Source organism: Halichoerus grypus, chromosome 10 (assembly GCF_964656455.1).
Source record: "Halichoerus grypus chromosome 10, mHalGry1.hap1.1, whole genome shotgun sequence".
Classification (NCBI taxonomy): Eukaryota; Metazoa; Chordata; class Mammalia; order Carnivora; family Phocidae; genus Halichoerus; species Halichoerus grypus.
In genome coordinates, this window is record NC_135721.1 from 38,722,851 (window position 1) to 38,740,390 (window position 17,540).

General features: G+C 54.4%; 1 protein-coding gene across 2 annotated transcripts in view; it reads right to left on the reverse strand.

Annotated features, from left to right (window-relative positions):
• Nucleotides 1-2,082: 2,082 nt before the first annotated feature.
• The window catches only part of ATOH8 (atonal bHLH transcription factor 8), a 34,453-nt gene continuing 18,995 nt past the window's right edge, over nucleotides 2,083-17,540 (reverse strand). Inside the window, exon 4 of one of the 2 annotated variants that reach the window (XM_036117387.2) lies at nucleotides 2,083-6,379. In XM_036117387.2, coding sequence (XP_035973280.2) covers nucleotides 6,064-6,379 — 316 coding nt within the window. In that variant the 3' untranslated portion in view covers nucleotides 2,083-6,063. The remainder of the gene's footprint in view (nucleotides 6,380-17,540) is intronic. The other variant, XM_036117396.2, reaches the window with a different exon arrangement.

The following is a 17,540-nucleotide window of genomic DNA, read 5'->3' on the forward strand; positions in this document are numbered from 1 at the left end:
TGTTTTATTTTCTTCTCGAAAAATGGAGATTTCTTTCTTGGGACTTGGAAGCATTTTGAGTTCTTTATTTAAGAAAAAAAAAAAAAAACAAGTGTGTGTTGCATGCATGTATGTGTGTGCAAGAAGGAAATTCTCTAGAAACTTCTGGTGTGGAGCTGGAAATGAAACCCCAGAGGATGAATGCATGTTGTCTGTGGGCCAGATGGTTTTGAAGGTGGTTTGGGGTGTGGGCTTGGCACAAGGCTAAGTTCAGGGCTCTGTCTGCCTCTTGGGGGAGGGGGCAGGCTTTGTCCTATCCCCTGCTCCTGATGGTGTTGTCAATCAGCTGTCTTTGGACATGTCTCGGTTACAGGAAAGCCTGAAGGGAGAAATGTGGCTGCTCCAGGGCCTGCATCTCTCCTCCTGGAAGCAAGACCTCGGATACCTGCTCAGCTGAGGGGTGGGTGAGAGCCCCAGTCAGCTGCCCTGTTTGCTCATGACCTTTCCATTAGATACCATATTTTATAGTCTCATGTTTTCTGGCCTGGGTTTTTTGGGGACCTGGGGTTGGTTAGGGGGATATTAGTTTGAAGAAAAAAGGCTGGATTCAAGCCCCAGCTGTGGGACAACTTAGGGTGAGTCACGGCCCAGAAATGTAGTGTCAGGGACTAAAGCCAGAGGGGAAAATATTTATAACTGCCGGAAACATGATGAACCTGTCAAAAATACATGAAATCAGCTAAATAAGTTGGGAAGAAAAAAGCAAGGTCTTGTTTTGTTTTGTGAGTGTGAACATTTTTTTAAAAAATCACTAAGAAAGAGAAAAATAATTCCTCTACATACAACTGTCTTATGTGAATGATGTTTGGGGGAAATCGAGGAAAGTATCTGTTTTCTTGAGCTGAAGCAGGTTAGAGAGAAGGGATCAGCCATAGGAGGCAATTGGGAGAGAGATTATGAATTCAGTGGACCCAAGAGATCAAAGCCGACATAACCATGGGGCTACAACCCTCCCCCCGAGAATCTTGGGAGATTCAGAGTGATGCTGGTCTCCTGTGAATGCGGAGTGGGGGTGGAGATGTTTTTATTTATATCTGAGCAGGAGAAAGGAGCTCTTAGGATGGGTGGACAAGCACCTAGGCCACTGCTGTTGGGTAGGGCAGGGTCTCTCTGGCTGCCCACGTTCTGGGACTGAGAGAACTTGTGTTCTGGGAGGTACCAGGGGGGCCTGGGTGGATCTGAAGCAGAGGAAACTTAGATTGAAAAGGAACTGTTTCCACTGCAGCAAACACTAGGGTTCAGAAAGAATGTTGTTTCCTGGGCAGCCAGAGAAAAGGAACCTCGGATTCGGCCTGCTCCCCGGGATGCCAAGCTGGGGTCATAGAGACTGGGGAGGCATTGGAGACGCTGGAGGAGAGGAGGGACCATTCCTGACAGGTCCGATGGGCAGCTAAGGAGCCCGGACTTCGACCTGGCCGCGGTGGGCCCAGGGGAGGGACTTCAGAAAGAGACCTCTATGGGCCACAGCAGAGGAAGGGTCAGCGGGAACAGATCAGGGACAGAGAGGCCGGCCAGGGGGTGCCACAGAGCCCTGTGAGCAATAAGGAAGCCGGTCTCCGAATCTAGCCTCCGAACATTCCTTGTGGTGCCCCTGGAGGCTGGCCTGAGGGGGTTCCCACTGAAACTCGCTCCAGGAGGGCAAAGGGGGCGCATCTCTTCAACTGATTAATAGTGACTGCCCGGAGCATTGTCAGGAGCTCCGGCCCGGGAGAAGAAGAGCCACACTGACGGGTGATGTCTGCCGTGCGGGCGGCGCGGGGTGTGGCAGCGGTCATTCATTCATCCACACCCGGTCAAGAGCGGTCCACCGGCTCCGTGCCGGGCCCCTGCGCTCCGAGGCGGTCCTCTGCGGGCACTCAGGTCCCTCAGCTGCAGAAAGAGCAAACAGCCCCAAGCCCAGGCTCCACTCTGCTCTAGACCTTCTCCCTGGGAGCCTCTTGAAGGTTTTGGAAAAGGCCTGTGTCCCATTCTCTCAGGGTCTTGAACAAATTAGCTGCTTGGTAGTTATTTGTGGAAGGAGGAAAAGAAATGCGTGAATCACCATATTTTCCACTTTTTATTCATTTAACAGAGAAACCAATCTATACATTTTGCAAGGCCTTTTCGAGGATTTGGAAATGAATTAGACCCAATCTTTGCCCTCTAGGAATTCATAGCACCATCTGGAGGTTAGACATGTGCCCAAATAGCTGTAAAACCAGGTCGTTGTGGGTAAATCCAAGTTCCTTGCAGGTGCTTGGCTTCAGGAAGGCAGACAGAGCTTGTCTGGGGCCCGGGGTCTCAGAGGGGAGACCGGTGCCAAGGCGAGAACCAAGATGGGGGTGGGTAGTGGAGGATGAAGCCAGCTGCCCTTCCCCCCGTGCCCCCCAGGGAGGGCCCCCTCCATGCCTCCCTGTCGCCCTGGAGCCTGGAGACAGACCACAGCTGAGCAGGAGGGGCGACAGCAAGAGGTCAGAGTGAAAATGGCAGTACAAATCCCCTTCGAGGAAACACTTAGAGATGTCCAAGTCTTGTTCTGTCACTGGGCCACTGGCGAGGACTTTGTCACTCAGAAAACAGCATGGCAAGAGGGAGGCAAGTGCCGTGCCCAGACCCCCAGCTGGCCTCCCATGGCTGACCACAGCACAGCGCTGGCCTCCGCCTAACGAGCGGCGCCCACATCACCGCCCCGGACCGTGGGCACGAAGGGCCTCTGTTCCTCCAGCTCCTGTCTCAGTCCCCACACACAGTCACCCAGTTCCCCAGCCCTGGGTCCTGCCCCTCCTCCTCACTGGCTGGTGAGGAAGGGGAGAGGGGCGAGGGTGGGGTAAAGGGGAAAGGACAGCCCAGGGCCTTGGAGGACTTGGGGTGGTGGAGGGAGGGGAGGAGGAGGTCTCAGGCCGGAGTGGCGGGCCACAGGGCCCCAAGGGAGTACGGAGCCCACCCGGGGCCCTGGCCAAGCTGTGAGCCCAGAGGGGGGCCCAGGGGCCTGTGGACCACCCTCCCCAGAACTTCAGCCTCTCTTCTGGGATGGTCCGAGGCCGGAACCAGGAAGCAGTGCAGCCTCCGTGCCCCGAATTTTTGAAGAGCCTTGTGGAGCTCAGTGGAGCTGCAAGCTCCGAGTCCTGGAGCCGTGCGCTGGAGTTTTTGTCCTGCGGAGAGCAGGGAGCACGCGGGCTGCACGAACCGGGCACGCACACAGAGGTACACGCGCAGACGTGTGTGTGCACACTCACGCACGTGCCCTGGGTCCCTCTGCGGCTGGTGACTGATGAGCCACCCCGGGCACGTGGGGCCGCGGGACCCAGGAGGGGGTGCCACGCACAAGCCTGCAGGGCTCCGTGACCAAAACCCTCCGCTGGACTGGGACGTGAAGAGGGTGGCTCTTCATAATTTTTATTTGGGCCAGGGTCTTCTTGAATGGTTGCTTCTGTAAAACCGTCTAAAAGACAGTCGAGGAAATCTGAATCTATCTCAAACCGATTTCCCTTCCCTGGGAATACGTGCAAGTGCGTCTATGGGTGTGCACGTGTACACGAGAAGGAACGTGTTTGTGTGTGTGCGTGCAAAAACACAAACTGCCGTGCTGGTGGGGAAGCTGGAAAAAGAAAGAAAAGCATAGACTTTTGATCATTCCTCTGCATACGTGTGTGGGCATGTGCACACAAAGCCGTAAACACACACACATCCATCCAGCCGCATCTTTGGCCCAGTCTGCATCCCGTATCAGTGATTCTAAACTGCTTTTATGTCCGAGAGCTGACCACTTAAACCAGTAGCTCATAGCCTTGCTGGCACATTGGAATCACTTAGGGAGTTTTTAAAAATCCCAATGTCCAGGGAACACTCCAGACCAATACATCAGAACTTCTGGAGATGGGACTTTGGCATAAATACTTCATATCAATATTTAGTCATCTCCTTAGGTGATTCCAATGTCCTGCCAGGGCTAAGTATTCCTATGCATAGAAAGCCCTTCTCTCATTCCTCTGCACAGAAAACTTCTATTCATCCTTCAAGACCCAACTCCCATGGCCCCTTTGGAGGAAAGCTCTTCCTGACACCTGCCTAGGGAGAATTAGTTTTTTTCTTTCCTGAAGTTCCCAACAACATCTTAGACATCTGACTGCATCATAATTATTTGCTTGTCCGTACAGAACCATGACCTCTGTGAAGACAGGTGCTGTGTGAGATCCATCTCTCTACTGCCAACAACTAGCTTGATGTCTGATATGCAGCTGATGAGCCACAGATGCTTCAGACTGAAAGGGAAGTACGTAATGAAGGCCAGGAACAAGAGAGGGGTGGGGAGTGGAGGCCATGCGTTGTTTCTGAGTGGGAAGGCCATAGGTCTGGTCCCCTGGCAGCACGATGGGGGTACCTCCCCACCTTTTAATAACAGAAAGGGTCCTCTTATGTCAATAAGTCTGATGCTCATTGGTCCACGTTTCCTGTTTCCCTAGGAAGTGCCACAGGTATTACTCAGAAATTCAGAGAGACAAGTGAGTGGGGTTGTGACCTGTGCCTGGAGTCCTAGGTGACCAACCTTTCTATTCTTTTTAGATTTATTTAAAGAGAGAGAGAGAGAGTGTGTGCGAGCAGTGGGAAGGGCGGGGGGGAGAGAGAGAGAGAGAATCCTCAAGCAGACTCCCTGCTGAGCACGGAGCCCAACTCGGGGCTCAATTCCAGGGTCCTGAGGTCATGACCTGAGCAGAAATCAAGAGCCGGCTGTTTCACCAACTGAGCCACCCATGCGCCCCCAGGTGACCAACCTTTCTTAAGCGTCCCCTTGTTGCCCCCATCCCAAGCCCACTCTGTCTGGCTGGCTTCCAGGGCACCTTTGCTCTGAGGAGTGCTCTGAGCCATCCAGATCCCCTGCTTCTGTCCCAGATCCAGGCCCGCCCAACAACCTGGTCCTGGGCAAAGGGCTGTGCCTGGGAAACATTAGTGCAAGGGGAGGAGGCTCCTGTCTGCCCGCTGGGGCTGCAGACCCTCCGGCCCCAGCCCAGGAGCCTGAGGAGCAGACAAGAGAGGGCATCCCTGGGCTGGATGAAGTGAGTGAGGTCTGAAGTGGAAAGAGCTCCTCACGTTTCTGACAAGGCCTCCCGGTCACTAGTCCAGGCTGAGGTCATGGTGAGGGCCCCCTACCCCCTGACACACACAGATGCACACACTCACACGCTGCCCACTTCCTGAAGGGTTCTCGACCTCTAGGCCGAGACCAGCCTCTCCCCTCCCGCACAACTGGCCCTCAACTGACCAGCCAAAGTCCTGGTTACCCACAGAGTCCATTCAACACGAGCAAGTGTTTTCTTTACATGTTGGGGCTTTTACTTCAATTTGAAGCACATGGTTGAGCACAGGTGTGAACAGCTTTGGCCTTTTGAGCACAAGGAAGGAACAGGCCTTGGCTTTGAACATGCCCCCCCGCCTGCACCTTCCCCAACTTACCCGTTCCCCTGGTCCCTTCCTCCCCTCTGCCCCTCTGCATAACTGGGAACAGACTACTGGCCTTCATGCAGGGAACCATCTTGTTTTCCCAGCCAGGAGGGTGGGCCACAGGCAAGGAGTGGCTGGCTGGGCTGGCTGGGGCAAAGACCCTTTAGGTGACCCTGGTGGGGCAAGTCCCTGGGCTGGGGTACAGCATGGTCAATATTGCTTCTTTCCTCCCCCTTCCTCCCTTGCCTTGATGCTCAGAGCCCAAGGAGCCTGGACCCAAGGAACACTGAGAATCAGGGTCAGAGGCCTGGGCAGCCAGTGGGAGGGCAAGAAGAGGGCCAGGATCTCATATCCCACTCCATACAAGCACCCCCAGCCCTCTCTCGCCACCCCCAGAAAGTTTATCTTGTACCCAGCCAGCTCAGGGCCCAATGTAGAAAGAGAGTTCCAGGTCAGAGGGTCGAGCACTTCCATGGTCACCAAATGTCCATCCCTTCCATGAGTTTCCAGTGGGATTGCTGACTCGTCTTTGGCTTGGGATGGCTTTGGCAATGGGAGGAGCCAAAGTCATAGAGCAATGGTGTGGCTTCTCACTGTGGGCTGTTATCACCACAATTTGTTCAGTGTCTCTGTGGAATCTTTGGCAATGAATTTCTGCAGCCCTGGGCAAGGGGGAGGCTTTGCTCTCCCCTCCCCACCAGGCAGAGGGCAAAGTGCGGAGTCACCGGAGTGGCTGAGGGGGGACAGGAGGATGAGAGGGAGGCAGATGTGCCCCTGCACCCTGACAGGCAGTGGTCTGAGCATCTGGCGGCATCTTGGAGAAGAAGACAAGGCTGGATTTGGAGACCTCACCTTCTCCTTGGGCTTGACCAGAAAGAGGGCCCACAGCAGCATCCTTGGCCTAGACTGGGGCCAGTCACTCCTGAAAGAAACAACCAACGGTCAGAAGAAACCCTACTCTCCCGACTCCCGTATCCTAAAGGCCAACTGGTCCCATGTGCTGGCACCCTCAGCACTTCCTCTCGTTTACTCCTTGCTGCTGTCCCAGGAGGGACCGGTGTGGCCCAGGCAGGGAACTGCATCTTGATGGGCTCAGTAAGTGACGGTGCCAGCATCTGAACCCAGGACCGGCTGCCCCCAGAGCCCACCCTGTCCCCTGACTCCGCACTCTGCATTTGAGAGCCATTGCTGATTTTGCCGGTTTGGGGAAATGGGCAGGGCTGCAGGGGCTAGAGGGAGCTCAGGGATACCTAGTGCTGATCACACCATCCTCCGGGTCACACCCCATGGGAATGGCCATCCGCAGCTCCTTTTCCCTCCTGTTCAGACAATAGCACTATACCTGGAGTCACGGGGCCAACTCGAGGTGCTGCCCATCTACCCACCACCTGGGGATCCCTGAGACAAGTCACTTGACTTCTCTGGGCCTCGGCGTTCTCATCTATAAAATGACACAGCTGGACCAGGTCAATAATTGTCGAACTTTCTTTTAAGCAGTAGAAATGAAGTCTGACCTGGGCAGCCCTACACAGAAAACAGAGAAACATGGTCTGGTGTATTTGGAGCAGCAGGGTGGGGGGACACAGGGCAAGGGGGTCGCAGGGTGCATTCCCTTCAATGTGAGGCTTGGGACATCTCTGGGCACCCAGGGTGCTAAGGAGCACGGTTTGGAAACCACAGAGGTTAGACCATCTCTAAGGGCCTCACCGTGCTGACCTCTGGAACCTTCGCTCTGGCAGCTGGCCTTGCAGTTGCTCCTGAGAACAGTGACCACAGGGTGTGACTTGCTACCAGGAAGGGGCAGGAGATGGGGCAGGGTCACAGGGGCTGCTAGGACTTTAGGGGCTGTCGGGGAGGGTCTGCGAGGACACGTCCTCCCAGAACAGGCCAGAGTAATGGCAGTGCCTTAACCTGGTGCAGCCCACTCCTACTGAAGCAGCTCCAGGTACCGCTTCTCTGTGATTCCTGCGACCACCCCGAACAAACAGCTAAGTTGCATGTTTCTGAAGCAAAACCTCTGCGGGGCACCTCTGCCACTCCAGGGGGCTTGCTCGCATCCCCCATCTCAGAGGTGAGCTATCGCCCCCGTTTGGAGGAGGCGCGGGAAGCTGGCCACAGCAGGATCTGAATCCGGATCGACAGTGTTTATTCTACCACAGAGAAGCCGCTCCGGCTCAACTGCAGGCTTGGGGAGCCGGGCCGCCGCCAAACCACGGTTCTGGAGGGCCTGCCAACCGCAGGCCCCGGGGAGCCTCGCAGGCCTGGGGCGCTGGGCTTGGTCGGCGGCAGGGCTGGAGGTGGGGGTCCGAGGAGGAGGGGGGTTCGCCCAGCTAACGGAGGCTGAGGGGGGAGGAAGGAACGCGGGAGGAGGGAGCATCCTGATGCGCCGCGTCCAGGCTCACCTCCCCTGAGCCCGCCGTGCGGTGCGGGGCTGGCCCCGGCAGGAATCTGCTTCCTGGGACCGAGTCTGAGGAGGAGGATTAAGAGGCGGGAAGGAAACCCATGGGGAGGGCACGGGGCCTGTGGTCCAGGGGTGATTTACAGCCCGCGTCAGCCGGGCGCTGGCTGCCTGGGCGGGCCCTCTCTGTCCTCCCGCCTGCGGTCTGGGGGAAGGCGCAGGAAGCTGGCTCGGCCGGCGGCCCGAGCTGTCCTACTGGCCACTCCGTCAAGGCGCCTGTCCCAAGCCCTCTATTGGCTCTCGGACCCTGCGGAAGCCATGACTACCACCCAAGAGCAACCAAGAGCAATGGAGCCTGTTCCTCTCCCCAAAGCCTGACCTTCAGTGCCCCATCCCGTGCCCCATCCCACCCTTTCCCTGGTGTCTACGCGGACCTGGGCTCCCACCGCCCACCTCCATGCAGGAATCCCAGCACATGCACCAACCAACCAAAGAAGTCTTACGTCAAATGGGGCATGGGGGGACGAATACTAGGTGGTCTTAGGTGCCAGGACCTCCTCTGAGATTAACCTGCTTTGTGACCTTGGGGAACTTACCCTCCCTCTCTGTGCTTTAATTCCTTCACTTATACAGCATGTGTAAGTACATATACATGGACATGCACTCTCCCCAAAGGGTCTGCTGTAGAATACTAGACAGGTGAGGTACAGCCCATAAGTCTGGGAAACACCACAGACCTTGGCCCCATCTTGGAAAGTCACTACATATATTAAAGCATATTAAAGGCTCTAAAAAGTCCTGCAGTAAAGAAATTTGTCTGGCTTTATTTACCCACTATCTGCGGAATTCATTTGATTCTGTGATCACAACTGCACCTTGAGGAAATCTGTGGCCCTTCCCTGGACTTCAAGTATCTGCTTCTTTTCTGCCTCAGCATCCGAACCCAAATGCCCAGTGGGGGCAGCAGGTTGGTCCAGCCTCAGTCAGATTTCTTCCATAGACCAGCTATGCTTGGGGTATAGGAGACAAACCCACGGATGCCCCTTCAGAAGGGGCAGGGTGTGTGTGTGTGTGTGTGTGTGTGTGTGTGTGTATTAATTACAGGCAGGTAATTACAAATACAGAGGAAATGGCTGGCAAATACTCCCCACTGTGACAACCATACCACAGACCCCTTCGCATGGAGCTGGGGGCAACATCCTGTGTCACCGCATGTGAGAAGCATGTGAGAAGGGTCTCTCGACTCCCATCCAGCCCTGACCTTTTGTGGGTGGTCTTTCCTCTGTGGGCCAAGGCTCTGGGTGCAGCTGGGAAAGGCTCTTGGCTCACTGCTCTAAAGAGCCCCCTAAGTCCCAGCCCCTTACCATAGAAGATACCCTTTAAACAGAGTCTGCCATGAAAATAAACTTTGAACGTGACTAGACAAGATGGCCTCCCAGGTCCCTTTCCGTGGTTCTGACGTGTTGAGTTCGATGGAGGGGATTTGGTCAGTGTGGCAAAGTGGTTGAGTTTATCACATTTAGAAATCATCTTTTGATCTGTCCATTCATTTGTGGCCAGAACATCAGCTCCACGAGGACAGGGACATGGTCTGTTTTGTTTGCTGATGAAGCCCCAGAGCCTAGAACCATCCGGATGCATAGGAGCGCCTCGATAAATATTAGTTGAACAAGTGAATAAATATTTCCAGTCACAGGCATTTTATTTACTATAGCTTTTATATACCACGGAATATGTTTCCCGTTTCAAATGTAACTTAGCATTTTTGTAAATATGCCTACACTTCAGGGAAACTTTGGGTAATTGTTATGAAACCTGGAACAGTGCTGCACCTTTTTCACTTTTGTTCACGTCCCGTTTTTTTTATTTCTAATTATACCTCCTCTGCTTACCAAGTTTTTCTCTGGCTTTACGAGGACTGGCTTCCTCTCTCGATCACTTCTGTGTACTACAGCGCAATTTTACCACTTTAGGGGCATTTGAAAAAATGACTCTATCTGCCATCTCAGGTGTTTTACCTTTTAAACTCATTTTCAGTTTATGATTTTCATATTCATTTTCAGTCCACTCTACCTACTTAACCATTTTTCACTATTTTCGAATTATCCTTTTTTTTCTATTTTAGCAATTTGGATATATTCTTCCAGATGCAGAAAAAGATCCAATGGAATGGAAATCCTGACAGTTTGTTTGTTTGTTTCTCCTAAAAAGAAGTCAGATTTCAAATGTTATTTTAAAACAAAACTATGAAAGACAAGCAGGGAGGGCACCTGGGTGGCTCAGTCGTTAAGTGTCTGCCTTCAGCTCAGGTCATGATCCCAGGGTCCTGGGATCTAGTCCCACATCGGGCTCCCTGCTCGGCGGGGAGTCTGCTTCTGCCTCTCCCTCTGCCTGCCGCTCCCCCTGCTTGTGCTCCCTCTCTCTCTCTCTGTCAAATAAATAAATAAAATCTTAAAAAAAAAAAAAAAAGACAAGCAGGGACGACGTGGGAGATGTATTTTCAAGACCCACACTATTAGGTATTATTTTATCTTTCACTTCTCAGTGCACCAACATGTGGGCTGGGAAGGGCCTTTGTGCTTGGTTGCAAATGCAGAACTGTGAGGTCCACTGTGGCCCCAAAGTCAGCAGGCCACAGGGCCCTGGACAGGCGGGCTCATCTCTCCATGCCTCAATTTCCCCATCTTTAAAGAGGACACAGGAATAGTACCTGCCTTCCAGGCCAGTTGCCAAGAGTCATTGAGACAAAGGAGCCATGGCCCTGGCAGGGCCTGGCACACCGTGCAGGCACGGGAAGGTGCTGGCTCACGTCCCTGCAAAAAGCTGGGTCCTCCCTTTGACGAACGGGTGTCCGAAAATATAAAAATGGCATCACAGTCTGAAAAGTCTCAAGTAATCAGAAATAGTCACATTGAACCAACTGTCATATTGACCAATTTGTTTTTGATGGATTTTAAAACAAATAGACACAATTTCTAAAATTACATAAGGCATGTCCATCACCTCATGACTGGATAACCAAAGTATGGTGTATCCATACAATGGAATATTATTCGGCCAGAACAAGGACGGAGGTACTAATACATGCTAGAACACGATGGACCCCAAAAGCAGTGTGCTAAGTGAAAGAAGCCAGTCACAAAAGGCCACGTGTTCTAGGATTCCATCCACATGAAGTGTCCAGAGGGGGGCAGCCCACAGACTAGCGGCTCCCTGGGGGCAGGGGGCAGGGAGGACTGTGGGGTAGGAAGGGAGAGCTAAAGCATACGGGGTGTCTTTCTCGCCTGAGAAGAAAGTCCTAAAATGCACCGTGGTGATGGTTGCACATAGCTGCGAAAATACGAGAAACCACTCAGCTGTACACTTCCGGTGGGTGAACTGGCGTCATCTCAGTCAAGCAGTTAAGTTTTAAAAAAATTACGTAGGTAGTGCATGTTAATTACAGAAAGTGTACAAAGTACAGAAGAGTGAACAGAAGGGAAAAATTTCAGTCACCTCAATCTCCCCACTGGGAACGTGGGGTGACTATCGTTCCTTTACTTTTCTCAGGCTTAGATACACCTATGGAGTATATTTTGTTGGTTTGTTTGGGTTATTTATTTATTTACTTATTTTTAGAAAATGTTTATTATTTACATATCCTTGACACGGACATAGAATTTTAAGAAAGTGGAACTGGGTCGTGCCAACTGCACCGTAAGCTGGTGCTTGTGCCCTAAGCCCCCCCACCCCCCGGACGCCTTTGCCTTTGGCGCATGTGTTTTCCCATCTTCTCCGTGGGCCAGGCGCTGCTGAGATTATTCTGGGCACAAGCACAGGCCCGGGCTTCTGGCCTCCCAACTTCCCAGGGAACTGGAAGCAGGTATGGACCAGCCCACCCCCAGCGCCTCCCACCTCGCCTGGCCTGGGCGCCAGGGGTGACAGGCAGGAAATTTATGAGCAGTTGGAGTTGACTGCTATGTTCCGAGGGCGGGGACATGGTGTGAATCAAGGATCCCACTGTGTCCGGGCTGGGAGGGCCCTCTGAGGTCCCAGCCATCTAAGAGTTGCAGAGTTGGGGCCAGAGCCCCTGGTGAGCCGGGAGAAGCCTCCTGGGGACCATGAATCGGGAGAATTCATTTACTTAACAAAGACGTACTGAGTCCCTACTGGGTGCCAGCCCTGTGACAGGCACGGGGTCAGAGTCCCGGCCTGGGGCAGCCGATACCGTGACTCCGGGGTGAGGCCGCAAACCACTGCGGCTGGTCTGCACCGTCGACCTGCCCGGTCGCTGTTGGGTTGGCTCCTCAAGGAGCGGCCGAGCTTGCCAGGGGCTCCAGGTTACAGTGTGCAGACAGCTGTCCACGCTGCTAAGAGGCTCCCCTACCCAGCAGGCCCCAGCCCCCCAGGCCGGGAGCATGAGTGGGTCCGGCAGTCTAAGCCCCTTGTTTCCCGAGCCCAGTGGATCCGTTCCAACCTGAGTCAGTCCATGACATAAGAAAGATCCACCGCATCAGACAGTGTTGAGGCTGGGAGCAGGTAGCCCTGGGGCCCCCTCCTGTGCTAAGCTGCGAGAGGTGGCGCCGGGTCCCCGGTGGGCCGGGCGAGCACTGAGAGGGCGCTGTCCACATACCCCACACTATCCTAAAGCTTTACCGGCTGGACCGTAACCTCCAAGAGGGCGGGGTTTTGTGGCCGGGTCCCTGCTGTCTCCCCAGTCCGGGATAATCAGAGCTAACTGGAGTCCAGTCTCTTAACCCGCCTGCCCCCACCTCCACTGCAGGCTGGGAAAAATGTGCTTCTCCTCTGCGCTCCCGAGGCACCATATATGGACCCCTACATCCCTCCGTGCCACGAATTACTGGTGGTATGATGGCCACCATCCCCTCGCTCACCCCAAGCACCTCCACCGTGAACTCCTGAAGGAAGGAAGAGGCATTGTCGTCCTCGGCACCCCTATCCTCCTAGGCCTAAGGACAGAAGTGAGTGAATCAGTGCTTAGGGCTACTATTTATTTACTGAGGGTGGCCTCGTGCCGGGCGCCACGCTCTACTCCTTTGCATGTGCTGTCTTACACACTCCTGGGGAAGTGGCCATCGCTGCTCCCATTTTGCAGATGAGGAAATGGAGGCTGGCACAGTTTCCTGGCTTCCCTAGGTCACCCTGCCAGGATGCAGGACAGCAAGGCAGACCCCTTGACCTCTGGAGAGCAGCTTCTTCACCGGCAAGCGGGTCTGGCAAGTCCCCAAGCCATCCACCCAGCCGCCACCTTCCTGGGTTCTAAGAAAATCTCAGTCTTTGTCCTTTGAGCCTAAGGGAAAGGTGGCTGGCACTGGGAGCCCTGGCACTCCCAGAGCCAGGGCCAGAGCCCATAAGGAGCTCACTGAGCCTGCAAGGGACGGCCAGGGAGACCCACAGCCCCCACCCTGCTGACGCCTTCTTGGGCTACAGGCCACTCTCTCTGGCTGCCAGTCTCTCAGGTTCTCTCTCCATGCTTGGCCTGTGTGTCTCTGTGCCAGCTCTCTCTTGGCCTCTCCTTTGTTTATCTCTCCCGTCCGTCAGCCTGTCTTTCTTGGCCCCCACCCCACCCAGAGCACAGGGCACTGTGAGGGTCGAGCTGGCCCGAGGGAGGGTCTGAGGCCCAGCTGCTGCAGCTTCCCATCTGCTTCCCATTCTGCGATGTTGTCCAGCCAATTCCACTTGGCTACCCACTGCTCTTCCAGACCCCAGGAGTCCAAGGAGCCCATGACCTTGCCCCCACAACCAGAGGAGGCACTCAGACAGGAGGGGAGTGGACAGCTGGGCAGACAGGTGGCCCAGCCAGATGAGGACGGCCCTGCTCCCTGGCAGCTCCCCGGTCGGCCCTCACCCATGACTCTCACCCCTCACTCCCACACACACTACACACATACACTCACACCTAACCATCGTGTCGACAGATCCCTGTCAGGCCTGCTTCTTCCCCACCTGGGGATCGCTCCCCACCACTCCTCTGCATCTTCGGTGCCTCCCTCCCCAGTCCTCACGGCAACTGACAGCTGGGGTGATGGCACACCAAGCAGACAAGCCAATTCTTGCCCAGTGCTGGCCAGCGAGCCTCTGCAAAGACCGCAGGGTGTCTCCAGGAGACCCCCAGGAAGGAGCCTAGCTGTGGCTATTTCAGGACCAGTGGGGGAAATAATAGGTGGTCATGAGGTCCCCGGACAGCCCCCCAAAATCAAGTGACTTCCATAAAAACTGTGCAAATGCAGTTTTAAGGTGAGAAAAACACCTCCCCTGCTCCTTCTCACTTTCCCTAGGCCCCTCACAGCTAGATTCTGGAGGCACCGTGGGATCCAGGCCAGGGTGGGATATCTCTGATCAGGGCTCCTTACCCACTGCCACCCTGCCTGTCCATCAGCGACGACCCAAAAGTAGCTTCCAGCTGCACCAGGGAAAGGCCAAGACTGGAAGAGAACCGAGTAGTTTACCCACATGCATGGGCACACACACACCTACTCACAGGCAATAAGCCCTGCCGTAGGAGCACATCACACGGCCTCTGTTTGAATCCTGACTTCCCCATTCTACCAGCTGTGTGACTTTGAGCAAGTTACTTCACCTCTCTGTGCCTCCGTTTCTTCACCTATAAAATGGTAATAACCGTGATCTACTGCACAATGTTGTAGGGAGGATTCAGGAGCACAACGGTGGCAATGCAAAGCACTGGGCATTGGGCAGCCCCGTGTCAGAGCGCACGTGTGTGTGTGTGTGTGTGTGTGTGTGTGTGTGTGTGTGTGTGGCTCCCTGCCATTTGCCCCATTAGCTCCCCGAGGCAGGACTGCGTCTGCACCTCAGCCTGCCAGGGTCCCGGTCTGTACTGGGCACAGAGGAGTTGCCTGTTAGACGCTGTGGACCGCAACTGGAAAGCCCTCCGCCCCTCCGTTCATTCAGCAACTATCTACTGCGTGTTTACACCATGCCCGCTCCCTTGGAAGCACTGGGGATCCTGCAATGAGCCAGAGACAAGGAGCCCTGCCCTCCCCGCGCTGACATCCTAGAACCAGCCCTTCCCCGGGAGCAGATTTCCCCAGAGAAAGGAAGCCTCGTGTTTTCTGTGCCAAACAGCTTGGACAGGTCCCTTCCCGATAACTGATGCACTTCCCTGCATTCTCAGTCAGACGTTACTGGATGTACTTTAGCTTCCTCTTGACAACCCAAGGTCAAGCCCAGAAACATCAGGCCACAGGAGACTCCACAGGTCCTTGAGGCTTCTGGGGCCCCCTCCCCCACGACACTACATGGCACAAGCCTCTTGGCCCTCCGGAGTGTCTGGCACTGCTCTTTTTGCTTTTCTGTTTCTTCCCACCCCATCAGGGCACCAGCTGTGACTCCGGGTGCTGTCTCTGCACCTGCTCCAGGAGCTGACCTCCCACTTCAGTGGGTTATTTCTGTTCAGCTGCTCTGGTTGGAGACACCAGGGAGTGAAGCTTGTAAGAATTGGGCAGAGATTAAGGATAGTGGGCTCTGGAGAAGGCCCCCCTGGGGCTCTTGCATGAGCTTTTATGCATGGCCTTTGTGTCCCCGAGCTCTGCACTCCAAGGGGTGGGGCCTTTGTTTGTTTTGTTCTCTGAAGTGACTGGCACCCAGAACAATGCCTGGTACATAGTAAACACTCTAAAGTATTTATTCTTAAATAAATGTGCAGGGCCCTCATGCTTTCTTCATCTTTTTCTGCTTATGTAACTAAAGAGACTGAACAAGTAAGAATCGCTGTGTGTCTATGCCGAGGGGGTGGGTGGGCCGAAGCAGGTCAACCTTTCGCAAAAAACCACACTGGCTGCCCAGGCACGTGCTGTGTGTGTGGTGGTGGGGATGCGGGGGCAGGAGAGCGGCAGGGTCGTGCAGTGGGCGGGTGGTTCTCAGCCACACCTTCTACCCCCCTGGACAGGAACTCAACCCACACGACCCTGACAGATGGTGCCTAGACTCACCAGGACACCTGTGCGTGCACACACACACACACACACACACGACAGCAGAGGGACAGACAGGGTGTCCTCTGCCTGGCAATGGAATCAAGTCCTAGGTGGGCAGCCCAGTCTGGTATCCCTTCTCTAAGTCACTGGGGGCAGAGGGGTGGCGGGGCTGACACTCAGACCCACTTGTCCCGGCCCCCGGGGTCTTGCACTGCCAGACACCTTCTGCAGTTCACATTCCCACCCTGGGGGCAGCAGAGGACAGAGATGGTCTAGATTCAGAAGCACTTGTGTCTGGGGCTGAGGAGCTTGCCTCACCCCGCCTGGCCTGCCCAGCTGTCTGAGCTGGGTGACTTCACCTCTGGGTCCCAGCCTCCCCATCTAGTTGCCATGGTTAGAAATGTGCATCCTGGGCGGCTGCTGTAGGAGGCAAGTGAATAAGGGGCACGAGAGGGCTCTGCAAACTCTAAGACATAGTGCAGAGAGGTACAAGGTCACACTAGTGGCCTGGCCTGGCCCCCCAGGTTCTTTTATTTTTTTTTATTTTTATTTTTTTTAAGGATTTTTTTAAGAGAGAGACATAGCAAGAGAGGGAACACAAGCAGGGAGAGTGGGAGAGGGAGAAGCAGGCTTCCCACGGACCGGGGAGCCCGATGTGGGGCTCGATCCCAGGACCCTAGGATCATGACCTGAGCTGAAGGCAGACGCTTAACGACTGAGCCACCCAGGTGCCCCCCTCCCCAGGTTCTTTTAACCTCAGTGCTGGCCGCTGAAAATGGAGCTACTGGCTCTGACTTTGTGGAGCCATGGTGAAATGTGTGTGGTTAAGGTGGTGACCCTGGTTAGGTCCACTGAGAAGAAAACCACCCTGTCACAAAATAGGGTCAATCCTCCAGGGAGGAGCCACGTGGCTATTTAAGCCTGCTGCACTCCCAGCTGAGAGATCCTGGTGCCTTTCTCAGTTACGGTTGGGGGGGCACCCCTTCTTCCAGGGCAGGTAGGGGATGTCTGGGCAGGGTGACTGAACTGATGAGGGGAAATGCTCTTTCCAGCAAAGTTCCTGTCCTGCCTTTGGATGGAGCATGAGGATGAAGTGCTCGGTGCTGTGGCAGCCACTATGCAGCCATGAGGCAAAGACCAAAAGAAGCCTTGGAGCCCAGGAAGCAGCCGCCTCCCTTCAGCTTTCCTGAGAAACGGGAGCCCCTATTTAGTTTAAGTTGCAGCTTGAGGGGGTTCTGTGATCTGCATTGCAAAGATTTCCTCACTGATTCAAGGGAATAAGGACACAAGATCCCCAAACAGGGGCCTGAGGGAACACAGGGGCATTTCTCTGGTTGTGTCCTGAAGCCCCTAGTTTATCCTTCCCTCGAGTCTCTGCCTTCAGCATAGGAAGATTCAGCCCCCGCCCGCTATGTGGATTTTAGTTGAAGGAACGCTGCATCATTATTTGGGGGCCTACTATGTGCCAGAAGCTGGGACACAAAAGTGAAAGGCCACCCAGTCTGGCTAGAGAAGCGCACTACACAAACACTGTATGACGTAATGTAGCGCAAGGGTTACAATATTACGTAATATGTCATGTAATGTACCAGCTAAAAATATAATGTAATGACATAACACGAGCTCCAGTAGATCACACAATAGACCATCTTATATCACTACTTCACAGTGTATCACAGGACACGTTCCTGAAGTAGACTATACACACCCCTGTGGTAAAGGCTGCAGAGTGGCCACGCTGTGAGGCC